The sequence below is a fragment of the Mirounga angustirostris genome, unplaced genomic scaffold (genome assembly GCF_029215605.1).
Source record: "Mirounga angustirostris isolate CCGP_5_RB_7025 unplaced genomic scaffold, mMirAng1.0.hap1 SCAF_4, whole genome shotgun sequence".
Classification (NCBI taxonomy): Eukaryota; Metazoa; Chordata; class Mammalia; order Carnivora; family Phocidae; genus Mirounga; species Mirounga angustirostris.
The window spans coordinates 171,411,632-171,439,332 of record NW_026991712.1 but is presented as its reverse complement, the minus strand read 5'-3'; the positions used below and the strand labels follow the sequence as shown (position 1 = coordinate 171,439,332).

At 47.2% G+C, this 27,701-nt stretch overlaps 2 protein-coding genes across 3 annotated transcripts in view; one reads left to right on the top strand and one right to left on the bottom strand.

Moving 5' to 3' along the window:
• The window catches only part of LOC123859940 (RH-like protein), a 32,961-nt gene extending 18,028 nt beyond the window's left edge, over nucleotides 1-14,933 (bottom strand). The window contains exons 1-3 of the mRNA XM_054513232.1: nucleotides 14,782-14,933; nucleotides 5,718-5,904; nucleotides 1,898-2,048 (exon numbers count right to left, since the gene is read on the bottom strand). Of these exons, the coding sequence (XP_054369207.1) occupies nucleotides 1,898-2,048; nucleotides 5,718-5,904; nucleotides 14,782-14,929 (486 nt within the window). The 5' untranslated portion in view covers nucleotides 14,930-14,933. The remainder of the gene's footprint in view (nucleotides 1-1,897; nucleotides 2,049-5,717; nucleotides 5,905-14,781) is intronic.
• A 9,182-nt stretch (nucleotides 14,934-24,115) lies between these two features.
• The window catches only part of MACO1 (macoilin 1), a 59,709-nt gene continuing 56,123 nt past the window's right edge, over nucleotides 24,116-27,701 (top strand). Inside the window, exon 1 of one of the 2 annotated variants that reach the window (XM_045898410.3) lies at nucleotides 24,116-24,399. In XM_045898410.3, coding sequence (XP_045754366.1) covers nucleotides 24,320-24,399 — 80 coding nt within the window. In that variant the 5' untranslated portion in view covers nucleotides 24,116-24,319. The remainder of the gene's footprint in view (nucleotides 24,400-27,701) is intronic. The other variant, XM_045898409.3, reaches the window with a different exon arrangement.

Below are 27,701 nucleotides of genomic sequence, written 5' to 3'. Positions count from 1 at the left end.
CTGGTGGTTGTAGGTTTGAGCCCTATTTTGGGTGTAGAGACTAATTAAAAACATCTTTTTTAAAAAAGATTTTATTTGTTTGAGAGAGAGAGAGACAGAGCACAAGCAGGGGGAGGGGCAGAGGGAGAAACTGACTCCCTACTTAGTGGGAGCCCAATGCAGGGCTTGATCCCAGGACCCTGAGATCATGATTGAGCCAAAGTCAGATGCTTAACCAACTGAGCCACCCAGGCGCCCCCAAAATAAAATCTTTAAGAAAAAAAAAAAGAAAGAAAACCAATATTGGTAGTCATCAGAGTGCTAATTGATTCAGGCAAAAAAAAAAAAAATCAGCAGTTGCTAAAGACAGTGGGTGAGGGGCGCCTGGGTGGATCAGTCGTTAAGTGTCTGCCTTTGGCTCAGGTCATGGTCCCAGGGTCCTGGGATCAAGCCCCACATCGGGCTCCCTGCTCCACGGGAAGCCTGCTTCTCCCTCTCCCACTCCCCCTGCTTGTGTTCCCTCTCTCGCTGTGTCTCTCTCTGTCAAATAAATAAATAAAATATTAAAAAAAAAAAGACAGTGGGTGAAAGTTTGATAAGAAACAGGATTTTACAGAATATTATCTCCCCCACAAGATGCTTTTTGATTACAAAGGGGAAAATAGTAACTTTACAGTGGAAGAGCCTGGAAGACAAAATCTTAACAGGTGACCAGAGTTAACATCCTCAGTAATGGGACAAATTGACAGCATGTGTCTCTTGATATGATGCACTGAGAAGGGCACAACATCACTTCTGTGTAATTCCTGCCAAAAATGCATACCCTCCAACTAATCATGAGGAAACTGTAGACAAACCCACATTCTACAAAATTACTGGCTTGTAACCTCAAAACATGTCAAGTTCATGAAATATCAAGAAAAACTAAGAAACTGTTCCAGATTGAAAAAGTTTAAGGAGACATGAGAACTGAATGAAAGTGTGACCCTGGACCAAAAAGAAAGAAATATATATATATATATATTGCTGTAACAGGATATTATTGGGGAAATTTGAATTAGATAATAATATTATGTCAATGTTAATTTCTAAAATTTGTTAACTGAACAATGGTTATGTAAAAGAATGCCCTTGTTTATAGGAAATATATGCCGAAGTAGTTAGGGGTTAAAATAAAGTCATATAGAGGGGCGCCTGGGTGGCTCAGTCAGTTAAGCGACTGCCTTCGGCTCAGGTCATGATCCTGGAGTCCCGGGATCGAGTCCCGCATCGGGCTCCCTGCTCGGCAGGGAGTCTGCTTCTCCCTCTGACCCTCCCCCCTCTCATGTACTCTCTCTCATTCTCGCTCTCTCAAATAAATAAATAAAATCTTTAAAAAAAAAAAGTCATATAGAAAGATGAAGAGAACCAAAAATTAGTGAATAATAAGAACTTCAAATCTAAGCTTCTAGACCATTGTTCATTTTCCCTCCCAAATATCTCCAGCTCCCTTGAAGAACATGCTGGTGAACTCTACACTCCTTGCTGATTATCCACCTGCTTCTTGGTCTCTAAGGATTTCAGCACCTGCCTTACCATCTTTCTATCACTCCTCCAGGTCATCATCTTGATCCATCCAACTCTTTCTGTTCCTTGATGCTTTCTCTACTAATAACTTTCCTACATTACACTTCTGCCACCCATATCCCCTGTCAAACCTTAGACCTTGTCATCACCAGTGACTATGCCAGCTCCAGTTAAAACCATTAGGTTGCTATATTTAAACATTTAGCATAGATCACAATTTTGGAACCCCATTTGGGTCTGTCTTTATAATTTTTAAATCCCAGGAACTCCACCAAATGGAGGCACTGTCCACCCCCCTCCACCTCCACACCCCTCCTCCCCAAAGTCCCCTGCTCACAGCATCGTGACTCACACTGAGGTACTGCCTGTCAATCATCCTCATGGTGACAAAGACTGTCACCTCCACCAGTGCCATCGATGTCAGCTGCAACAGGTTGGCCTTCCCCAGCACAGCACCCGCTGAGATGAGCACAGACATAGCACTCATGGTGGCCAACTTAATACTGGGGGGGAGAGAGAGAGAGGGATGATTGAAAAGGATCCTCTCATTCGTTATTCACTCATTCACTCATTCAGCAAGCCTGGCGCTGTCCAAGAAATTAGGGACACAGTAGGAGAACAAGGAAACAAGATTCCACCCTCATGGGAACGGATGCTGCCCCATCTGCTGTCTCCGTGGGCTCCTTCCCCCATCAGGGTGGCATCAGGGTGAGAAATTGATCTGCACATACTCATGCCTACTGAGGCCATTCTGAATTTCTCGTAAGAATGTCATGGTGAGTTACAGAGGCTGATTGTTCCCTCAGGACCCCCTTCTAGGTCTGACAACTGAGGTTCTGCCCACGGCTTCTCTTCTGCCTGCATCTCACAAAGATGCTCAATAGAGGGCGCTCTTCACCTGCTGGCCTGCCTGCCATTCTGCAGCCCCCCCATGGTCTCCTTTGTAATGGAGACGGTTTAGAAGTAGGACAAGCCTGCTTCCAGTCCTAGCTTTTCCACTTGAGCAACTATTTAATCTCACTGGGCCTGTTTCTTGATCTGTAAAGTAAGAGTGATGATAATATTTATCTTGTGGTAGTGCTGTGGGGATTAGAAGGAATATCTGTGCCTGTGTGTCTAGCACAATGATTGGCACAAAGAACTAACTCAGGAGTAGAAGCCCGCATTATTAGCACTACTACTGATTCCTTCCGTCCCTTGAGAAATGAGCTAGCTCAGGATAGGCATTCAGGAGGAGAAAACAATTTGTTTTCGAGGCACTTATGATCCAGCTGGGGAGACGGGGCTGACATCATGAGTCAGTCTACTAAGACTATCCATGATATTACATGGCTAGAGGGGTTCACTGGAGGGAGAGAGCAGTGTGGACTGGACTCATCAGGGAGGGCTTCCTGGAGGAGGTGGCAATGAGCAGAATAATCCATGGTGGTTAAACCAACTCACTCACCCTCTCCAGGCACCTTGCTCTGAGACCACCTCCCCTCCCTGATGCTACAGCCACAACTACAAAATAACAATAATTTATTAAGCATTATGTATAATAGGCTTACAACGATTACATCACCTCATTTAAATTTTAATCTTCTCAGCGGCCCTCTAGAAATGTGGCTAGGGTACTGTTCGTTCAGTACCTCTAACGTTACAGAAAAGGACACTGAGACTAGCAGAGGTGACACTTTGGGCCATAAAGTTAGTTAATGACAGATGTGAGGTTCAAACCCAGTTGGCCTGGATCTAAAGCCTGTGCTCTGAAGTCTGGACACAGCCTCCCTGGCATTTGCTGCCAACGTAGTACCTTGCTTAAGGCTCAAGGACTTCAGAGGGCCCATCAGAAGAGGGCCAAGGGCCTGGGGAGGGAGTCTCACAGGGATCGGGAATTATTTAGAATAGGAGTTACTCAAAGTTAGGCCATGTTATGTCTTTTTGGTGAGTGTTCACTTAATTGGCAAGGGCCTAATTCAAGGGGATGTGTGCCAGTGGTGGGATGTCAGACCCCGGGGGGCCAGTTGGTGCGGGGGAGGTGTTGAGACAGTGAGGTGCAGTATTCAGGAGTGCAGTCTCCAGTCCAGCCAGCCTAGGTTGGAATCCTGGCTCAGCCCCTTCCTGGCTGTGTGACCTTGGGAAAAGTACCGAACCACTCTGTGCCTCAGGGTCCTCATCTGTAAGGTGGAGTCCAGGCCTGTGAAGCTGTCGTAAGGGTAAAGTGAGTTAATATGTGTCAAGCACAGTAAGAGGGTTGGTTATTGCTACTATCCTCCAGCGGAGCCCTCCTGAACCTCTCAAAATACAGCATTAAATATATCACAACTTTCAGGGTTGCTTTTATTTTTATTTTGGTTCCAAAAACCATTTAGTAAGTCTTTACTACAGGAGGAAAACAAAGGACAAAGCTGAGGCAGGACAGGCCCCTGCCCCGAAGGGACTGGTCATCGGTGACTCAAGGCAATTCAGTGCCAAGTCAGGCTGCAGAGTGTGGGTGAGGCCAAGGGAGAAGGGAGGACCCTGTCCTGGAGGCAGGCCTGGGCACCACCCCCTGAAGCAGCCAGGCCCTTGGAAAGGTCAGAATAGAGCTCATTATTCAAATCTGTGAAGCCAGTCCCAGCAGGGGTCACAGCTGGGAGGATCCAGGCTGTCAGAGGTGGGGCAGGGGAGTTCACTCAGGCTGCACATGGCCTCTTCTTGTCTTCCTAGATTGAGTCAAGAACAAGTTGGCCTCCTTGGGCGCGGTACCTTAGAAGGAACAGCCCAGAGATGATGCCTGGACACTAAGGGGCAGGAGGCTGAAGGCAAGGCAGCAGAAACGCCAGACCAGGGCCATCACTGTCAGAATTCTTCCAGAGAGTACCCTTTGCCTCTTCCCAGGTGTTTCTTGGGGGTGGGGGTGGGTGGGTATCAAATCCCCATGGGGATTAGCTCTAAAACTTGTTGGAAGAAAAAATGTGGAGGGTTTTTTTCAGGGCCAATAGGGAAGGAACTGACCGGGCTATGGTTCATGTCATAACCACCCTGGAGGGTGTGGGGAGGGTTGCAGATAGTAAAACGCTAAAACCAGTACCACCACTTAGCCCTGTGACTCTTGGCAAATGCCTTATGCTCTCTGAGCCTCTATTTCCTTGCCTGTACCCCAGTTAGACCCCTACTGGAAGGGTTAAACAAAATAATGTTTGTGTGCTGCCTGGTACCATGTCTGGCTTGTGGGGAGATGGTCAACAGCAGTGCCCAGAGATTGAGCAGGGTTTCATCAGAGGGGAGGATGGAGTGGCCTAGAGAGGTGACCTGTTCCCCAAGATGCCTAAGATGGGATTTACCATCATCTGGGCAGAACAGAGATTCAGAGTGGGATAAGAGCAAAAAACAACGTACAAGGTAAATTTTACCGAGTTTCTCCTGTCAAGTGCTAATGCCTTTTTTATTTATTTTTTTAATTTTTTGTCTTTTTTTTTTTTTTTTCCTAAGTAGGCTCCATGCCCACCATGCGGCTTGAACTCACGCCCTTGAGATCAAGGGTTGCATGCTCTACCAACTGAGCCAGCCAGGTGCCCCATGCTAATGCCTTTTTTTAAAAAAGTGTACAGCTTGACGGATATATATATCTATCCCCTTGTGTAACCATTACCTGGGATAACACAGAGAACATTTACTGTGTCTCATAAGGTTCTTTGTGCTCCTTCCTAATCAATAACCATCACCTTCCTCTTGTAAACATTATTCTGACTTCTAGCAACATGGGTAATTTTGCTAGATTTTAGAATTTCATATACATGCATCTAAATGGATCAAAGGTAATTTAAAGGCATGGCTATTTCTTGTTCACCGACATTTGAGGACTAAGAGTACTCCTTTGTTTTCAAGAGACTGTGACATTTCTATTTCTTTTCTGTAATCTCTATTAACTTTTCTTTGAACCCATATTGCTTGTGTAACTTCATAAAATCATACTCAATAATAAAGAAAGAACTTGGGGAGGGCTGTAGATCTGGGCTCAGGGTTGTCAGATAAAATATAGGAATCCTGATGCATTTTGAATTTTAGATAAACAGTAAATAATTTGTTAGCGGATATCCTCAACATTTCATGGCTTCAAGGGGACATCCCAGCTCGTCTAGAACCAGCCCTCTTGGGCCCCATACCCTCAAGGACCCAAAAAATGGTAACAGCTGTCGTCTGGTTACCTGGACAGTTTGATGACCACCTTCTTACGGAAGGACCATTCCAGGAAGCCATCCATCAGGACTGCCCACTGAACCCCCAGGGCCAGCAAAAAGAGGTTGAAGGCCACACTGCTCCAGCCATATCTCCGCAAAGATGAGTTGAGGAAGCCAAAGCCAAGGGCCGCCATGATGGTCACATCCTGGAGGACTGCCCAGGAGCAGATATGGAGAAGGAGCAAGAGAAGCAGACAAGATGGAAAGTTAGAAATTAGAATTTACAGAGCTTACAGAATTAGAATTTACATACATTCTGTATGAATTTATGGGATGGCAGCTGGAAGAGATCATTAAAGAGTGCTGGGGCAAGATAGTTTGCCTCTTTGAGCCTCAGTCTTGTCATCTGAATAATGCGGACAATACATACCAGGCAGGGTTGGGGTTAGGATTCGATGAGCTACTGCTGGTGAAGCACAAAGGCAGGGCTTGGCCCATAGTGAGTGCTCGGTAACTGTTATTATTAAACTTAATGATATGAACATGTGTAAAGCATCTGGACCAGTGCTTGGCACACAGTTGACATCCAGTAAAGGTAATTACTGTGGCTACTGAGGAACAGATTCAACCTGATCATGTGCATGAGAAAGTAAGAGTACAGACGCCAATGACTTGGCCCAGAAAAGAGGGGCCAAAGGAGGCTCAGAGATTCTGTTGGTAAGAACCAAATTATCTTTTCAGAAAGCAGATCTCTCCCTTTGTCACTTGCTGGGAGGGACCCAGTGGGCAGGCAGGAAGCACCAGGGCCATCTGAGTGACCCTCACCTTTTCCAGCCTCGGACCCTGTTCGGGGGCTGCTGCCCCAGGTGAGTGCGAGAGACTTGCCTGATGATGGCAGGGAGAGGTCCAGCAAAAGGAAAAGGGTGGACACTTTTATTTAATTCCAAGTTTGAAAAATGGGTAGCGGCTTGACAAACTTGGGTTCAAAATCAAGAATCTGGAACTTTCTAGCTGTGTGGCTTCATCTAGTTATTTAATGTCTCTGAGCTTTAGTAACAGCCTACATTTATTAAGTGCTTCTCAAGGAGCAACACTGTTGTTGTTGTTGTTTTTAAATAATCTCTACGCCCAACGTGGGGCTTGAACTCACCACCCTGAGATCAAGAGTCACATGCTCTCTAGACTGAGCCAGCCAGGAGCCCCAGCGACACGCTTTTAATCACATCACACAGACCAGCCCGCTTCCTTCAAGGTGGGTGCTCTTATCACCATTTCACAGGTGGGAAAACTGAGCCACAGAGGAGTTAACTAACTTGCCCCAGCTCTTCCAGTCAGATTTAAACCTAGATGATCTGCTCTGAAGCCTGTGCCTTCAACTACCACACTAGCTATTCTTTGTCTTCTCATCTGTTAAATGGGAAAAATAATCACACTCTCCGTCTGGTGGCCAGAATCCAATGATACAATGCACCCAATTGCTCAGAATAGGAAGACTGTTTAATCAACAAACACCAACTATTTCCCATGTATAAATGCCTGGGGAGAGAACTTGAAAGAATTTGTCCCCCCATGATATTATCTCTGGGTTTGGGAGGGTTTTACTTGTTTTTTCTCGGTGTTTAAATTTTCTACAACCAGCATGCAGACAGTAACAAAAACAAACAAAACAAGACATACACACACAGATGAAAAATGGCACAGACTTCAAGTTTAGACAGTTCTGTTTGATCCCAGCTCTGTCCTTCCCTATCAGGTTAAACCATATTAAAATTGCCAACATTTGACCATTTTTGACCTATAAAAATGGCGTTTTACATGCTTCAACCTCATATCTGTGTGGACTTGTAGGTTGCTTACTTTCCTCATCTGCTAAATAAGGGCAATTGTGCCCACCCCAGAGGGGGCCGGGAGAGCTGAAGGAGGTGAGGTTTTGTTCAAGGGCTTGGCACGGCGCCTGGCGCAGGGAGGACGCTCGGGAAATGGTGGTTCTCCCCCTCCTGCCACCACCATCCTCACCATCACAGTAATAAGAACCCACCTGGTCTCTGGGCGCCTGGGTGGCTCAGTTGGTTAAGCGACTGCCTTCGGCTCAGGTCATGATCCTGGGGTCCCTGGATCGAGTCCCACATCAGGCTCCCTGCTCGGCAGGGAGTCTCCTTCTCCCTCAGACCCTCCCCACTCTCCTGCTCTCTCTCTCTCTCAAATAAATAAATTAATAAAGTCTTTTAAAAAAAAAAAAAAAGAACCCACCTGGTCTCCCCCTCCAGCCCTGGCTCTGATAACAATGAGGAAGCACTCCTTTCCAGAACGCTCCAAAGTCTCAGAAAGCCCCTTCAAGTCACATTTAAATTCACCTTCATTGAGAAACGCACAGGATCTTGCGTGTGAGATGTGGGTGGGTATGGATGCCTCCAGAACAATCTGATCACACCAGGACGTTGGAGACCGCCGAGGACCTCCAAAGGGTCTGGGAACTTGGGGAACGGGTGAGAAATGGCATTGATTCAACTTCTTGCCCCTTCTCTGCCATGGGGTGAGAGAGGTGCAGGCAATGTTTCTGTCTCCTGCTTACATCCTCTTAGGAGTGGGGGTGACAGGGCACATTTTGTATAGGGATCACTCAAATTCCTTCAGGAGCCAGGCAGGAAACTATGTGTGTGAAAGGCACAGTGCATCTTTGGGAGTGGTAAGGCCTATGGCCCACTGGAGACCGCACACCCAACAATCGGTATTCCGGTTCAATCTCGTATTTTTTTTTTTTTAAAGATTTTATTTATTTATTTGAGACAGAGAGAATGAGAGAGAGAGAGAGAGAGAGAGAGCACATGAGAGGGGGGAGGGTCAGAGGGAGAAGCAGGCTCCTTGCCGAGCAGAGATCCCGATGCGGGACTCGATCCCGGGACTCCAGGATCATGACCTGAGCCGAAGGCAGTCGCTTAACCAACTGAGCCACCCAGGCGCCCCGGTTCAATCTCGTATTAAGTCCCGCTATTAAACCAAACACAGATGCCATCTAGCAGCCACACCATATGCGTAGGGTCTGGACTTATTGAAGATCCCATGAGTAGGGAGAGCCTTTCATTTTCCTCCCATTTTACAGGAGCAGACCAGAGAGAGCCTGTGACTTCCTCAAGGCCACATAGCATGCTAGCAGCAAAGCCATGCTCTGAACTCCAGGTACAGTGAGTGCTCTTCCACCAGGCTAGGCTGTTTCTTGCTCTTATTTGCCCCCACCTCACTAAGGGACCCCAAGCAGGTCCCCTACCCTCTTGGGGCCTCAATTTCTCTCTCTGTAAACATGTGGGAGTTGGACTTGGTACTCTCTAAGGCCCTTACAGCTTTGGCATATTCTGAGGAGAGGATCAATGGGTGGGGAGAGGGGGGTAACCAGGATAGGGCAGAGAGTCGGAGGATCTGGGCTGGGGGGTTTTATCAGTCACAGCTGTCATGCCTGTCACTGCTGTCAGGCGGAGGAGCTCAGGGCCTTCCTCCCCAAGGCCCCAAACTCTCCCTGAGGGAGGATATTTGTACTCCACCCCATGGGATGAAGTCGGGGGGGGCAGTTTCTTGGAGCTGTTGACAGAGCCCAGTTGCCCCAAATGGGTGAGTCAATAACATTAGATGTCAGGCCTCTCTTCACTCTCTGCACCCTCCTGCTTCCTCTCCTGGCCTCCCAGAGCTCTAGGCCCCCCTCCAACTCCTCCTCGGTCTCAGGACTGGGACCCCCACTTCAGGGCCAAGTCCCAGCTCAGGGCATCCCCAGTGGTGCTGGCCTCCCCCTCTCAGATTCTGCGCTGCACCCCACATCGGCTGCTGGGCTGATAGGCTAATGGACTCTAAGGTGTTTGGAGGTGATAAGGAGTGGATGTGCTACAGGGGTCCCAATGACTGGGCCCCAGAGGGGAGTTCTACAGTCTCAGACAGGCCTTCGGGAGAATTTTATGAAAGCCCCACGACTTGCAGGAAGGGTCTAAGCTGAGAGCCCGCTGGTGTGAGAGGAGGCAATGATGACCAGCATTGGCAACAGCAGGCCCGTGCGTGATGCCCTCCACACACCAGGCACCATTCTAAGTGCCTTATGGCTTTCACCTGCAACAACTTCATGCAGTAGGTACTATTTACTATCCATCTTTTACAGATAGGAAAGGGAGGCCCAGAGAGGCGCCGGAACTAGCCCAGGTCACACAGCTAGCAAATGGTGAGCGATCTGAATGCTGACCGTCTGGGTTTAACCACGATGCATCATGCTTTTCCACACAGCACACAGGGTGTAATGGTGAAGACTCTGAGTCAGGTTGTCAGGGTTTAGAGCCTGGCTCTACCTCTGTGTCCCAGCTTCCTAATCTGTAAAATGGGTATGAAACAATGGCACCCACTCAGAGGATCGCCATGAACATTTTCACTGGCTCGTGCAAATCACTTAGCCTGGCATTGGATACACAGTGTTAGATGCTATTATCCTGTGTCTGCCACTTATTGGTTGTGTGACTTTGGGCAAGACCGTTCCCCCCTCCTCTGGCCTGGCTGCCCCTGTGTTTCCACCCACCTTTCCTCCTTCCTTTGGCCTGCAAACACTTCAGCACGAACAGCTTTGAAGCCAGAACCAGCTTCTGGCCCTTAGGCTCTAGGCTCGACTTCCACACTGTTCTCCCCACTGCTGACTGGGAAGACCTCTGCAGCCCCAGACTGGGACCAACCACAGAGCCCTAGGCTGACTTCTGTTCCCCAGTAGCCTCTACTCCCACCCTGCCTTCACCCCTACAGCATACAGGGAATGGAAAAAGGGATGTCCCAATCAAGGGGGATTGCAACATTGTAGGATTTGGGGGTACTGTATTTACATGTCGGTGGAAATGTCTTTTGGTAGCTCTCCTCCCTTTGGGGAGCAGGGGAGGGGACCTGGGTAGTATCCACAGTGCAGGGTCCAGGATGTTTCCCCAATGTGGCATTCCTAGAGCAGGCTCCGTGTGCAGACTGTTACAGTAATGGCTCCCGATGAATCACGCCTTCCAGTATAGACCCGTCCTGCCTGGGTTGGGCCTTGTGATTTGCTTGGGCCAATGTGACATTAGTCAACATGTTACAAGCCGAGATTTGAAAAGCACCCTCTCATTGGGGCTTATCCTCTTTTACTGCTATGACTCTTCTGCTGAACCACTTAATCACAATCATGAGCAAATTAAATGGTTGCTTTTTTCAGCCATTAAGTTTGGGGGTGGTTTGTTATGCAGCAATAGTTAGCTGCTACACTCTGCTTCTCCTAAGCATCTCATAGGCACCTCAACCCCAAGCCCAGAATGAATATATCGATGTTCATTTACCTCCCAAACTGCTCCTCCCCTTGTGCTTCTTGTCTCAGGAATTGGCACTTCCATATACCAAAGCTCATGTCTGAAGCCATCCTTAAACCCCTCCTTCACTTCCACCAGGTACAGCTCGTTTGATCTCCTAGCTGTCTCTTGAATATTTTGACGCTTTGTGTCTCCTTCACTCTCCCTGCCCATATGGCCTCATCACTGGCCGTGCGGACCAGTGGTCATCAGCGCAGGGAACACACACCTCAGAAGATGCTCCAGACAATCCATAGGGGCTGCTGGAAGAAGATATGAGCCCTTCTAGTTTTATTTGATTTTATAAAAATATAAGAAATTGAAGTTTATTAATAATGAAAGTGAGTACTCTTAGTCTGTATATGTTTTCGTTCTTTCAAACCTTTCAACAACAAATTGAAAAAGTACTATTGTCATGTGACCATGTCCCGCGACCCATGTCCCGTGACCCATGTCCCGCGACCCATGTCCCGTGACCCATGTCACGTGACATGGTTGAAATGGAGGGCAAGAAAGGTGGAATAATTTGCCCAAGATCTCGCAGCTGAGAAGGCGCAGAGGCAGGGTTTGAATCAGTCTGCCTTGAACGCTTCTCAAACTCTCGTGTGCGTTAAGAGTCACTTAGAGGGCTTGGTAAAACACAGTTTGCTAAAACCCACCCTGAACATTTCTGATCGGTAGGTATGGATCCGGGCCTGGGAATCTGCATTTCTAACACATTCCTGAGCTGTTAGTGGCTGAGGTGGTATCCTGGGGACCACACTTTGAGAACCACTGATCTAGGCTATCCTACTTCCAAAGGGCCTTGGTGAAGTTTGCAGCTCTGCAAGTATTTAAGATCCACATTGACCCAGGAGCCTCCTCTGCTCACTCAGGATGTCAAACAGTTTCTAGGCTCCTAGCTTTGGAAGGAGTCCTGAGGGAATATTGGGCCACTGGGAAGAGGGTGACGTGTTTCTCCAAATTCATCATGGTGCAGTGAATGGCAGGGTTTTTTTTTTTGCTTTTCATTTTAAATTTAATTCTTTATTATGGAAAACGTTAAGCATATACAAAAACAGAGAGAGTTGCATGGTGAATGTCATGTCTCCATTCCCAGCTTTGATGACTGTCCCACACGGGGCTGATCTGGTTTTTATTATCCTTTCCACTTCTTTCCTTTTTTTTTTTTTTTTTTGACTGGCATTAAGCAAGCCCTGGACATTGCTTCATTTCAATATACCTCTCTAGCAGATAGGGCCTTAAAAAAAACCCCACCATACTATTATCAGACTTAACAAAACTAACAATAATTCCTGTATGTCATACCGGATTCATGCTGATTGCCTCAAAAATGTCTTTTTGGAATTAGCTGGTTTGAATAACATTGAGTTCATGTGGACTGGATTAGATTAAGTGAATTGACAGATAAGGTAACCTAGTTTTAGCTCAACTAACCTTTACAAAATGGACTAATGGCTTGAACAACGCCTGCCTAAAACCACAGAATGAAGGCAGAACCATAATGGCAGCCAAGTGTATAAAAAAAAAGGGCAGAGTGATATTTCTTGTGTAAACTCTTCAACCGTCACATTCGAGGTTTTAAAAAAGTCAGTCTAATTAGATCTGACAGGAAGTCAACCAGGAGAATTTGAAGTTATCAAGAAGACTCTAGGAATGGATTTACATCCACTCTCAGTAATGGAAACAATGGACCTTGCCTTGAGATTGATTGGCACCATCACAATCAGTAATTTGAAAATATTATGTATTTGTTTTGACCTCTTTCAGATTTTCTAATTTGTGTGTATTATTATAATGTACAAAATACATTCACGCAGCAGTACTTGATGATGACATGTAGGTATGGTACGTGCTTAAAAAATGGTGTATGTGATCAGAAGCGTTTGAAGTCCTCTGGTCCATACTACACACAAGCCCACACACTGGTCTCCCACCTCAAGTCATGGCCCTTTCCCCTACCCCTCCACTAGCCCAGGAATGGCTTTCTCCACAACCTGAACCCAAACTCACCACACCCCTGCTTCTTCCTATCAGCTCAGCAGCATGAAGGTCAAGCTCCTTACTCAACCCAGTGGGTCCACCATGCCCTACTGCCTTCTTTGGGCTCCAATGTTGCGATGTTAAACCCTAACCTGGTCCACTCCAGTGAGTGCACACTCTGGCTGATGATCCATTTTCACATGGTTAATTCCTACCAAGCCTCCAAGACGTGGCTGGTCAGTCACTTCCTTCCAGAAGCCTTCCCTGACACCATCAACTCCCCTGCCTGGGTTATGGGCCCTCCTCTGTGCTTCCTTGTAAAGTGAGTGTCTGAGGACACTTCATTTCTATGTTACCAGCAGCAGAGGGGTGAAGAATGTGGACCCTGGCGCCAACATACAGAGTTGAAATACTGGCTCCTATACCCACTGGTTATATGACAGGTGACTCAAGCTCACTGTAAAACGGAGCAGTGAAGCATTGTGGTTACGTGCATGGAAACTAAAACCAGGCTGCGTGAGTTTAAATTTGCTGTGTTATCACTGGTTGAGTGACTTTGTGCAAATTAATCAACGTCCATGTGCCTCATTTCCTTATATGAGAAACAGAGATCATAATCATACCGACTCATGGATTATTGTGAGGGTTCAATATAAAGCATTTAAATAGTGCCTGATACTTAGGAAGAGAAAATAAGTATTAGCTCTGATTAGCACGTGTCTAGATCCCCCACTGGATGTAATACAGGGTTGAATGAATACATGAGCGGATGAATGCATGCATTGAATTATATTGTATTGGACTGAAAAGAATTAAAGTAAACTGAAATGAACTTAAATTTGTCTAGGCCTTGCTCGTCAGGCGCTAAGGGCCCCTCTCTGGATCAGCCCCTGAAGTGGTGTAGAGGCTTCCCTCCCCAAGTCATCTCTTTGTCCTACTTACTTCTGCTTAGGGCCCAGTGATGCTTTTCCATTGCTCTCAGCTAGCTAGTCAGTTAATATCACTCGGGAGGAAGCAGGCACTCAACCAGACTAGAGCTTCAGCTTTGTCTCAGGGAGGACACTCAAGGAGGACCATCCATTATCATAGATAAGATATCGGCCCAATGAGATGCTTGAAACTCATCTCAATTTTTTTAAAAAAAGCAGAAGCCACACCACTGTGGATATCTGTCTTGTTTACAGTTGTTCTCATCACAGTCTGTGAATATTTTTAGCTGCATCTAAAATCACAACCATCCTACACTCCTCTTCAGCCATACCTTATGGCTCTGGATTTGCAGACAGAATGTAGACTTCCCAGCCAATGAGTGAGAAGGAGAAGGCTGGGGGTGGGGGAGGGGCAACAGACTCAAGCTACCAAAAGGAGGGTGGTACAGAAATGAGCAAGAGAGACCAAAAAAGAAAAGGAAATAAAAACTAAAAGCCAAACAACGTGAAATTCCTTGCTGTTCAGGAGAAAGGGGAGGAAAGGACAGAGAAGCAGAGACTTATGAAAACCATTTGGCAAAGGAAATTCTAGAAATACGGAATAGGAGGGCCCTCACTGCCCTGACAAATCAAGGAAGGCTTCATGGAAGAGGAGATGTCCACGTTGGTCCTAAAGGGGGAGCCTACATTGTTGGCTGGGTCTCTGCGCAACCTATGGGAGAAGGTGTGGGAACCCATTTACTCAGAGACTTTGTGGAAAGGAACATGTCAGCCACTGGAGGACCACAGACCTCCTCTTCCCTTGTTCCTGCTACTTGCCTCTGTGACCACCCCCCTCTGGACACTCACCTCGAAAGTTCCCCATGAGCTTCTTCGGATCCTGTGAGGAAGTGTCAGAGGAGGTGAAAAAGAAGAAGATGACAATGAGAGCCACCTCCAGCATTAGGATCCACAGGGGCAGACAGCGCCGCATAGATGGTGGGTACTTGGAGCCCATCCTGTGTCCTTGTCCGTGTCTGTGTGGCATCCAGCACCAGGCATCACCCCTCTACCCCCACCCCCACTCCAAGGAGTGATAGGGGAGACACCCGCCAAAAGCCTTATCTCCAGCTGCAAGGCTGGTTTTGCTGGCCTGTTGATGGAGTTAACATAGGAGCAGAGGGACTGTGACAGGGAGCAGAAGAGATGCATTTATTCCAACACTAACTCATTCATTCAGTCCCTCACTTATTTGTTCATTCAACAAGTAGTTGCTGCATTCCTGCTCTAGGACGGGCACTGTGCGCAGTTTCAAAGAGGGCATCCGTTCACTGGGCACCCACACATAAGAACCCTCCTTTGCTCATGACTTCAGTTTACCCTCCCCATATCCTTGCAAGGCAGAGAGTGGATCAGCACTCCTATTTTACAAATGGGGAAACGGAGTCTCAGAGGGGGCTTTGGATTGGCAAAATTTCTCTTTAAGACCTTACCCAGTGAGCTCTTAATAAGAATGTATTGAATGAGAATGAATGAATGAATGAATGAATGAATGAATGAATGAATGAAAGCAAAGAACAACACTAAGCCCTGAGAAAGATCCAGACAGAGCCCCTGGGGAACTAACTCTTCTGAGTTACATGGTTGAAATTATTTATGTTTGAATCTGTACTTAAATCTACTTGTTTGTAAATCTTTTAAGGGTAGGTGGGGGAAAAGAAAGGAGGCTTGGGTCCAGCTCTAGTAAAAACCTGGTGGGGTCCTGCTCCAGCCCTAGGCTGTAGTTGTCTCCAGCTCTGGTCACCTCCTCACAGAGCAACCCAGGACTCTGCCTGGGGCATGAGGCAGACCACCAGCTTCAGGACCCCTGTCCCACAGCAGGGGCAGTCCCCTGAAATGGGACTGAGGGCACCTGGGCTCCAGTTCCTACCCTGCAGCTAACTTCTGGAGCCCCATCCCTGTGCCTAGCAGATGGTCTGATCTATAATAAGCATAAAGAAAGAGAGGGAGAAAGGAAGGAAGGGAAGGATTGGCCCCAGCCACTGGCCACTGGGTATAGACTGAATTTATGGGGCCTCAGATAATAAAACTAGACTAGGAGTTGCAGGGAGGCAGATTCTGGCCCAGCATGGTGGATACTTTATTGACCATTATAGCTGTCCGGTGAAACAGGCTGCTCGTGAGGTAGTGAGCACCCTGTCCCTAGCGGAATGCAAACAGAAGCTGATGGTTACTTGTCAGCGATGTCTTGGAAGTGATTCAATATGCAGTTTGCTGGAGATTTTAACCACCCAAAAGAATCTTTTCATTTTGTTTTTAGATGAAGAAACTCACACCAGAAGGTCATACCCAAGGTCATACAGCCAGCTGACATCAGTCACTTCTTGCTCAGCGCAGCTTTATTGGCAGAAGGAAAAAAAATTGAAAGTAACCGAAATGTCCAGTAGTAGGGGACTGGCAAATAAGCTACAGGACACACATCTTGCCACCAACATCATGGTCCTGAACATATGTGGGAAAAATCCAGAGGAAAATGCTTTTAAGGTTTATCAAAACTGACACGGAGGATATACTATTGGGTGGAAAAGCAAGTTGTAGTACAGTGTGTACAGTATGTTCCCATTTTCGTGAAAAATAATAATAAAAACCCAATATGTTAATGCATACATAGGGGAAAAATGGCTGCAAACCACCAATGCCAGCTCCTTTCGCTTTAGATGCTGTCTGGAGCTAACACTTACCAAGCACTTACCATTGCTAGGCAATGTTCTAGGCACTTTACATGTATGAACTCAGTTAATGACCCTGGGAGGTGGGTACTATTAGCCTTTTATGACAAATGAGGCACCCGAGGTGCAGAAGGGTTACGTGACTTGTCCAAGGTGACAGGACTAATAAGTAGGAGAACCTGGATTTAACCCAGACCCAAAGCCCGGATTGAGCAACTGGGTGTTTAACCACACAACTGTGGCCCAGACGACTTCTAAGTCCTCTTCCGAGTCTAGGAACATAGGATTCCCAGCCCTCTGCCCTCTAAACAGTAGCAATAGAGAGAAGGTACCCTGACTGCTAGAGATCAGAGATAGAAGTCTCCATCCCCTCATGGTCACCCCCTGGTTCTGATTTCTGGCCATCAGCACTTCTTATGAACTGGGTTTCCATAAGGAGGGGCTCCCCTGTGTGGGGGACAAATAAACATGACCCTAGCTGGCCTGAGTCCTGTACCAGCACCTTGTAAACCAGGCAGCTAGACTCACCTGCCCAGGGGCACCAAAGGTCAGCCAGATGAACACTGAAGATTTTCAGTCTCTGCCAGCCCCTGGGCCTGGAGGTTGTGTTCACCCTCGGGCCAACTTAGTGTGGGTGGCAGCTGGTTCCACACCCCGGAAACCCCTGTGCGGCCTGCCCCTACCCCAGTGAGGGACAGACTGCTTGACAAGAGGGCCAAGCTCCTTGCCAAACAGGCTTTCTTTAATAAAGGGAGGTATCCCCCACACTTGGCCTCTCCCAACAGATTTGTCAAAAGGGGAATGTTCTTTCTTCCCCTCTGACTCTTGCAAAAGGTCCCTGATTTCGCACTCCTGCTCCAGACATTCTGTCTTCAAACCATCAAGGCAGCTCAACTGGTCCAAGAAAGCACAGAGGGGGATGCCTGGGTGGCTCAGTCGTTAAGCGTCTGCCTTCGGCTCAGGTCATGGTCCCAGGGTCCTGGGATCGAGCCCTGCATGGGACTCCCTGCTCTGCAGGAAGCCTGCTTCTCCCTCTCCCACTCCCCCTGCTTGTATTCCCTCTCTTGCTGTCTCTCTCTCTGTCAAATAAATAAATAAAATCTTTAGAAAAAAAAAAGAAAGAAAGAAAGCACGGGGATCTAGGGCAGATATGTCACAAAACAAATATAGTTAAATGTTCATTGTTGAGTCTACGCGGGAGGTAAAGGGCTTTTCACTGTATAATTCTTTCAACTTCACTGGCGTCTGTTAGAAACTTTTCATAATAAAATGCTGGGGAAAGCACTGTGTGTACCTGCTTCTCCCTCTGCCTAAAAGCCTCCTCCTGTCAGAAAACTGCCCCTGCCCTCTCCGCCTCAGAGCCAAGCACAGGGACTTCTGATTGTTGTATCTCAGCACCTACTGCTCATCCATAAGAGGTGATCAATAAATTTTGGGCTTTTTGAAAGATTTTATTTATTTATTTGAGAGAGAGAGAGAGAAAGTGCACAGAGGGAGAGGGAGAAGCAGACTCCCCGCTGAGCCAGGAGCCCGACACGGTGCTCGATCCCAGGACGCATGAGATCATGACCTGAGCCGAAGGCAGATGCTTAGCCAACAGAGCCCCCCAGGCGCCCCTAAATATTTGTTGAATAAATAACAACTGCCATTTCCGGAATGCCAAGCACTGGACCAAGCATTTTGCATACATTATTCCATCTACTTTTCCCCTCAAGCCTGTGAGTACAGGCGCAGTCATCCTGTCTTACAGATGAGGAAGCTGCTACTCAGAGAGGTGATGTGAGCGCTCAACATCACAGCTAATAAATGCTAGGGGTGGGACCCATCCTACATCCCTCTGACGCCACGGCTTATGCTGTCAACTACTTTGCAGTTCTGCCTTCCATTTAGTAAACCACTCACAGCCTCAACTTCCTTAATGAGTCAAATAAGATGAGCTGCTCTACTTTCCTCACAGAATTATTACAAATGTGAGAATGAATACATAAGCATGAGTGGCGGCTGGGTTATAGAAAGGAAGGTGGGCAAGTGGCGCCATGCCTGTGACGTTCTGATCTAAGTGACCAGGCTTCCTCCAGGTGTGACAAATCAAGTCAGAGAGACTACAGAATTCACATGTAATTGTGCATTTTCTGTAATAACAGGACTCCATAAGAATACTCACCATACCGTCCACATCGGGCATTGTAAAGCTCAGTCATGGGCAGCAAGCAAGGACGTAGGTAAGTCCTCCATTCCCTCTCTGGAAGTTTGTCCATACCAAGGGTGTGATCCTGCTCTGGGCACGCCTGGGTAAACTGTGGCTAAGTCAATCATTCATTCATTCATTCATTCATTCATTCAACAAACATGATCTTGGGAGTCAGGCAGTCTGGGTTCAAATCCTGACTCCACAAATTACTGGCTGTGTGAACTTGGGTATGATGATCAATATCTATTTCCTCATCTGTAAAGTAGGGAAAATCAGTGTCAATCTCATAGAGTGGTTGTGAAGACTTTTTTTTTTAAGATTTATTTATTTGAGAGAGAGAGTACATGCAAGTGGAGGGAGGGCAGAGGGAGAGAATCTTCAAGCAGACTCCCCACCAGTGCAGAGCCTAATGTGGGGCTTGATCCCACAACCCACGAGATCATGATCTGAGCCGAAATCAAGAGTCAGACACCTAACCCACTGAGCCACCCAGAGAACCCCGGTCATGAAGAGTAAATGAGGAAGTGCATGTACGTGTCAGATGTGTAGAAAATCCTCCATAAATGTTAGTAATTATTATTGCACAGGGTTGGTGTATTTACTGTAGAAAACTCTGAAAATGCAGACGTGCATAAAGTTTACATAAAGCACCCATGATTTCCATAGCTCCAAAAACCAGTTCTTCTTCTTTTTGTATATTTTTCAGATTTTTTTTCCTATTCATGTGAATTTAGGCCTTGTTTTCTCCCCTACAAAAATGAGTAATTGCTGTTTCCGTGAACAGTATATCCTAAGTCATTTCCAAGCCTGGAATATCTTTCTACAACATTCTATCAGGGTGGCTAAGAACCCAGGCTCTGATGTCAGAATTTCTGAGTTTGAATCCGGGCTCTATCATTTACTGTGCGACCTTAGGCAAAGAACTGAGTTGCTCTGGGCTAGTTTTCTCGTCTTTAATATGGCACCAGTAACATCTCTACCTCATAGGGTTGTTGTGAGGTTGAGATCAAAGTGCATATGGTGCTTAGAGCAGTGACTGTACGTGGTAAGTGCTACGTGTCACCATTCTCCATGCCACATGACTTCCATGGTAAGAATGTGTGACCATGTTTGACCAGCCCCCTTTGAGGATTATCTGGGTTATTTCTAAACTGTTTCTGTTCTAAACATTACAATGAATATCCTCCATTAACAGGGTTCTCTGGGGGACACAGATACGTGTATAAGAGGTGGCCACCCCAGCGTCCGGACTTTTCGGTGACTCCTGTGGCATGGGAACCAAGTTCAAGGCAGCTGGGCAGCTGACTCGAGGGCTTGAGGGGATTTGAAGCTACTGAAAGAGGGGGGGATGCAGTTTTCTTATTTGTGAAACGGGATGTGATGATCACTCTCCAGGCTCTTCTGAGCTATTCTGAGCTCAGGTGAAGCTCAAGGACAAATCTCAACCCCTTGCCCATTGAACGTCCCAGGAGAAGAGGAGGGACAACCCTGAATTCTTGGCTGGGCCTTGGTCTTTTGAATACGAACAGATGATTTCCCTTCCCTGTCTTACTCATCTGTAAAATGGCCACTGCTCTCCCCTGGTTCCTGACTGATGGTGGAGGTATGGGGAGCTTGGGGGGCTCTGTGGCAGGCAGGAGGCTACCCCACCTCTGCCCAGGCCTGTGCCCTTAGGGTCCCAAAGAGCCATCTGAGGGCTCAGAGGGGAAAGGCTGGCACTTGACTAGAGCCCAAAGGAGCTTGGGCTAGGGCGGCCCAGGAAAAGAGATGGTCTGGCTGGGGCAGAAGGAGGGAATGGAGAAGGGCAGTCTTACCGTGGGCTCTTGGCAAGGGGACAATTCCTGTCATCCTACTCCAGCCCATCACCAGATCAATAAACCTAGTCATCAATAACCATCTCTAGGCCCCAGGTTTGGCCTATAGCATCACAGCTTGATCTCACTCAGCTGTTCCTTGAGCTAAGCTGCTCTACCAAGCCAATTGCATAATTTTATTTTCTCCGAGCCTCAGTTTTCCCATCTGTAAAATGGAGCTAAAATGACCTGCTTCTAAACACAGGGCTTGAAGAGTCTCCAGAGGGGATCTTGGCACAGGTGTATGCAGGTAACTCAATAGCAGGGTGTTGGGACTGGAACCCAGACCACCAGATTTTCTCTGTTCTTTCTCTTTCCCCCATGTAACCTTATGCCTGAGAGTAACTCCCAGTCACTCCACACTTCTGCCACAGCATGGAATGTCCTTATAAGGATGGTAGGCTAGACAGTGAGCTCCAGCGCCTCTGTCATCTTTTCCTGGATTACTCACCTATTCGTTCCACAGTGTGCCATGGCACTGTCCTAGATAACAGGGACATAAAGGGGAGTGGAAAAGACCATGGATATGGCCCTGTTAATAACCTTACTGAGTTGGCTGTCTCTGGCCCAGGTAATCTGGAGCCTTGTAGTCATGGAGTTGATGGCTATATTCAGATCTGGGGCCTCATGGAGTCTAGAGCCAGGATCTTACCATGTAACCTTCCTAATGCATTCAAGCCTCCAGAATATTGATGTAGGTCCTGCCTGTATCCTCCTCCATGAACCAATTCACCTTGGCAGCTGAAGCCTTTTTCTGTTGCTCCAAGCAGAGCATTCCATTCAGACCCTTTCACAATGATGGGCAGCCTTGGTGAAAGTTTGAGCTCACGGAGTTTGTTATCCTTGGCTACCCAGTGCCACTTTATCAACATGCTGGAGAGAAGTGAGGGATGAAAAACAAGTACATAATAAAAAAAAATCTTTAAAAAAAAAAAAAAAGAAAGATAAGGGGCGCCTGGGTGGCTCAGTTGGTTAAGCGACTGCCTTCGGCTCAGGTCATGATCCCAGGGTCCTGGGATCGAGTCCCACGTCGGGCTCCTGGCTCAGCGGGAAGCCTGCTTCTCCCTCTCCCACTCCCCCTGCTTGTGTTCCTGCTCTCGCTGTCTCTGTCTCTGTCAAATAAAAAAAAAAATCTTTAAAAAAAAAAAAAAAGAAAAACAAGTACACTATTAACAGTAATTGCTTGCTGTTACACCTACTGCATGCCTGGCCCTGAAAGTTCATTATTCTATAAGCCTTAAAACATACCTGAGTGGAAACAGAGGTTCTAAGATTCTGTAACTTGCCCAAGCTAGTAAGTGGCCACGCTGGAATTTCAATCCTGGTCTGAAAAGGTAGGTACTCTTGCAATTTTTCAAAACTGCATCTCTTCAGAATAAGGATCCAATCTCCCAAGAAGCTTTCATCCTTGGTGGATGAACAAGACTCACCCAAGAAACCCGACTTAGGAGCAGCACTGCTGGAGATGCTCTGTGTGGGAGCAAAGGCAGAAAGGAGGGAAGATAAGGTTGCAGTGGGTTTTAGGACAGTGAGTAGATAAGGCTTGCTGGCCTGGGTAGGCCTGGAAAAGGAGAGTGGGTCTCCAGTGTGACAGCTCTGGATGCCATAACAAAGAGAATGGCTTTCAGGCATTGGAGGATCTTTAAAGATTTGTGAGCAGGATAAAATAACGAAGAACAGCAGATGAGAATGATGACTTTGATACAAATTACAAGTTCCTCCTTGGGGTAGGTGTTGATTAAGGGGGTGATTACAGGGCAGGAAGAGGTCCCTCCAACTCAGGACAAAACCAGGTACCATCTACTTCCTGGAAGTTTTTAAAATGTGCTGGAAGACCACCTCACAGTCCCACTGTTGGTGTGTGGTTAAGTTGGTATGGCCACGTGATAGGAGATTCAGCAGCCATCAGAAATATTTAGGGAGGATGCATAATAACATGGGACAATGTTTACATTAAAGAACAGAATACAAAAAGACCAACCCTAAAGGCCTTCAGTGGCAACCCTGTCGGGACCCCTCTCACTTTTGAGAGCTTTTTCTGTATCTTCACTTAGTAAACTTCTATCAATTTACTCACACACACACACACACAAAAGAACAGAATACAAAGCTGAATATCTAGTATGATCACAACTCTTCAGTAATAATAGCAGTAATAGTAATAATGATATCACCCATGGGGGAAAATAGGAAAGAAAGAAAAAATTTAGAGTGCTAATAGTGGTCGTGTTAAGGTGATGAGATCCATGGGTGTTTCTTCTCCCTTCAGCTACTTTTTGACAGCTTCCCAGTTTTCATTAATGACATTCTTTTTAAAAGAATCTTTGCTGTCTTTTCTAATGTGATTTTGCCAGACCTACGTTACAAGGAATTAATGAGGGGTAAATGACAAGTAGATGCAAAGCACTCAGCACGGTGCCTGGCACAAAATCGGCGCTCTAGGAGGGTCCGGTGAGAGGGGTCGCTGGCCGGTGTCCCAACATCTGAAAAGCCCGGCCCTCGCCGCCGAGCAGCCTCCCCTTAGTCCCCGCGGCATCGACCCCTCGCACAGCACTGACACGTCCCCGACGCTGACGCTCGCCGTGTCCAGCAGGCGCGGTGCCCGCGGAGCCATCCGCACAGCCCATCCTGCAGACGTGGAGAGAGGGTCGCACCGCCCTACACACCCCCGGCAGCCCAGCTCGACGTCGCGCGCACCCACGGCCCCGCCCCCTGTGACGCGCCCCCAGGGGGCGGGACCGTAGCAGCCCCGCCCCGCGCCTCCTCCGATTGGCCGCCGCGCTGTCACCACGTCGCCGGGAGCTGGCAGGGTGTGTGCGTGTATGTGTGTGTGGGGTTTGCTTTGTCATTCGTACCCCCGTCGCGCGCTGACGCGGCCGGCCTGGCCGAACGCTCCAGGATCCGCAGAAAGGGCCCCCGGCGCTGACCCCGGAGGCTCCCGGAGGGGGAGGATGCTGCGAACCCCTTACATAATGACGCGACTGACTGGGGCACATGTCAGCGCAGAAAACAGCACATGCCGCAAACCCAGGCCTCCCGATTTCATACGGTGCTAGTGATAGCGGGCAATGAATATAGCACGGTATGCTCTAGCATGGATTATAATACAATGAAACGCAACCCAACAGTCATGAAGTGTGCCTTCGCAATAAGGCATAATATAGGATGTTATATTTATAGGGCCTATTTATAAGCCTCTATTTAAATCTTTTCTGATAGGCCCAGGCACGCACACAGACACTATAATGATTGGCGCATTCTTCTGTCCTTCAAAGAGGCGGGTTCTCGAGTCCGTTGTGCCTCAGCGGGCCCCTGGATTGGCCGGCAGCGGCGTAGCGACGCCTTCGATTGGCCTCGGGGGCCGTCCGTCGGAGCCGAGGAGGCGGGGCAGGCGGCTGGCTGGTGCTGGGGCGGGCGGGCCCCGGAATTGTCATTTCTTTGTTTCCGAAGGCGGAGGAGGCTCTGAGCCCCCCCTCCCCGTCCCACCCCCTCCCCCCCGGGTGCTGGCTCCATGTCTGTGTGACCGGCCCCAGGGGTAGAGTCCAGGCCCGACGCGGGGCGGGCCGGCGGCGGCGGCGGCTGAGGTGAGAGACGGCGGCGGAGGCGGCGCGGGCACCCGGCCCCCCAGCGGGAGGATGAAGCGGCGGAACGCCGACTGCAGTAAGCTCCGCCGCCCCCTAAAGCGGAATCGGATCACCGAGGGCATCTACGGCAGGTGAGCGGCGGCGCCCCCGCCTCCGCCCGCGCGGGCCCCGCGGCCCCCGGTCGGCTGCGGAGGGGCCCGGCCCCGTTATGTAACCCCGACTAGGCCGCACGCCCGCGCCGGGGGCTCTCCAGAGGAGCGCGGCCCGGGGGGCTCCGGCCGGCCCGCAGGGGTGCGCCCCGGGGGCGCGGGGCGTGGCGAGGGCCGCCGTCCGGGCGGGGAGGGCGCGGCGGCCGCTGGCGGAGGAAGCCGCCGAGCCGCCGTTGGGAGCTCCCTGGACCCGCCGGGGGGAGGGGCGGCAGGCCCCCTCCCCTCCCGCGCCCCTAGCCCAAGCCGCCGGGCCCCGAGGGCTGCTCCCGGGGCCGCCGGGCCTCCGCTGGCCCCCCAGTTCCGCTCTGGCCTGGGAGTCGCCGGCCTGAATCGGGAGGCGGGTGGACCATATGCACTAGGGGGAAAGGCTGACAAAGTTGGGAGCAGACGGTGGCCCCACGGTCCCCGGCAGACTGGGCAGGTGGCCACGTTGCCCGGTCTTTCGCCCTCTACTTCTCTTGCGGGATCTCAGACTTGGCACCGAGGGCTGAAGCCGATACCCCCTAATCATGCCCTGTGGCCCCGCTCCAAACTCAGGAGCTGATGATCATTTTCTTAACAAACATTATTTTGAGCATTCTAAGCTGATAGTTTTCTTCGAACCTTTTAAAAGGGATTTTTTTCCAAACTCAAAATTTTCTTTTTCTTCCGGGAAAAAAAAAAAAAAAAAAAGTCAGTGTCCCTTTAAATAGAAACTGAATTCGCTGCTCTGAGGGGGAGAAGGATAACAGGTTCATGGGGCAACTTGGTGACAATCACAGCTTCCTAAGCAAAACTTGTGTACGACCTGTCATTTTTCTGGTTCTTCTTAGAATGTTAATTCTGAAGGGTACTTGCCTTGATAAATGATTTCGGTGGAGAAATCATTAATTTACAAAGGAGAATTATCAGCATGTGTATATAGGCTTAATTGAGTTTTCGTGGTATTTTACGATTTAGCTGTTTGAGCTTGTGGGACTTAGAGAAATATGTGAGGTAGCTGATAACACCCAAGTTGTCACCAAGCTAATGACCAAGTCTTAGCATAACTGTACACCTTGCACATGCTGTTGTTTACATATATGGAAGATTGCTTTTCACAAGCAGCTGAGTGATGTAAACATCAGGGGTTTCCTTTATTTCAAGTTTAAAAGCATTAAGAAGTCAAAGTATAAAGTTCTTATGTATATTTATCCTTCTCTATAGATATATCCTTATGTAATGAGCCATAGATCATAGGAATAATTCATTCATTCGTTCAACAAATGTACATACTATGTGCCAGGCCCTGTTCTAGCTATGAGGGTACAGCAGTCAGTAAAACAGGCCAAAATCCAAGCTGAATTAATCAAACCTGACCATTTAAACTAAAAGTGAAAAAGCTAAAACCATTTTCCTACAGATTTAAAAGGTGGGGGAGGAATGTCTCTTTAAGTTGAAGACACTGTGATCCTTTAGGAAGGATTTTTTTCTGCCCATTGAAAAAGATTTGAACAACTTAATAGTGACACAAGAATAGAAAAAGCATATTAAACAGAATTGTAGACCAAGGACTTTGAATGGCTGCTAGTCACCGTAACACATGATGATACACCTTTATAGAAAGAAGACTGGGGATCCCATATTGTTTACATGTGTTGTATTTTGACATCTCTTTATATTTGAACAAATGATCCAATTTAATACCTGCCTGATAGTAACCACTCAATCAATGGGAACAATGTGAATTCATTGTCTAATGAAGATCTATGATTTTAGTGATGAGCTTTTGGAATTCAAATGTTCTTACCCTACGGTAAATATGCTATGCAAGTTATTCAGAGTTTTGCTCTAAAATTTTAAAACCCAGCAGCTCTCAAATCTGTTTGCCCTTCTCTGTTTGGCATTCTTTAAGTTAGATGTTAATCAAAGACCTACATATATTTCTACCTGTCTTTCCTTTTGGAGCATCATATATCAAATGAATGTTTTAATTCACTTACCTGTTTCTTAGTTTATAATATGGAGTATTGGACTAAAGAACAAGATCATAGTTTTGTTTTTTTCCAATTCTGTTTTTAAAAATATGTTTAGAAATTTTTCCTTTATTCCTAAAACAAACAGAATGAGTGGGCTAGTTATAAATTATGGTGTTTGAGGATTTGTGAATATCAAATTTCTGTGATCATCGAATTTAACTCTATATTAAATTGTTCTTCATACCATCTATTACCCATTTTGTTTCTCAACATCTAGCCAATTTTGGTCTTATTAAACAGAGACCTTTTTTCCTGAGGCTCTGTTGACAGTTTTGATAACCACTGTCTACTGTTTCACAGCATAACCTTTCATGAACATTATTTTCATGTTCTCAGTCTGCACAACTTTTTGAGTCTGGGCATAGCAAGGAGGCAGCTGTGATGAAGAGAGCACTGGACTGTGGGCATCAGGAGACCTGGGTTCGGACTCAGAATCCCAGCTCTGCCACTTTGAGCCCCATTCTCTCATCTGTCAAATGAGTCTTGAGGACTAAAGGAGCTCATGTTCAGTTTGTGAAACTCTTATAAATTCTAGCAGGCTATCCAAATATTATTTACCCTGTTGTTGTTATCACAGTTTAACATGTTTGGTTTATTTTTTAAGGAGGCAAGAGAGACTATAAGATTTGCTACAGTTATAAACAGAAGTTGAGTAGTCAAAACAAAGGGTCAGTTGCTGCTTGGTCTTGCTGAAAAAAATCCTATTGCTGAGACGCTTTTAATCATGGGCTCCAATCCAGCAACTGTGACTGAGGTGATTGTCAAATGATATGCTTATTGTCAGTATAATGACTGTGACAGAATTGTTTCGGGGCAAGGTAAAAGGAAAATGGATTTTAGACATATCAGCATTATCTTCATTTATATGTGTGCCCATTGTTTGAAAATTGAAATGTACATATATCTTATTCCAGTCAAATTAATAATCAAGAATAAGAGAAAAGAAACAGGAATGGTGATGATTTTCTTTTATGTTATTAAGGACTAAAATTCAAAACCCATTTAAAAACAATCCGAGCCAGCATAGATCCAGAGTAGAAATTCAGTATTCAATAAATGTTGAGTGTGTGAGTTAATAAATAAATGAATATAAACTAATTCATCCTACTCAGTTAAGAACCTGTGTTGTTCAGGGAATCGTGGAGGATACAGAATTAGATATGGTTTCTTGTCTTCAAGGAGTTTACAGTTTAGTAGATCATCATAATGCCCTCTTAAATTTGTACA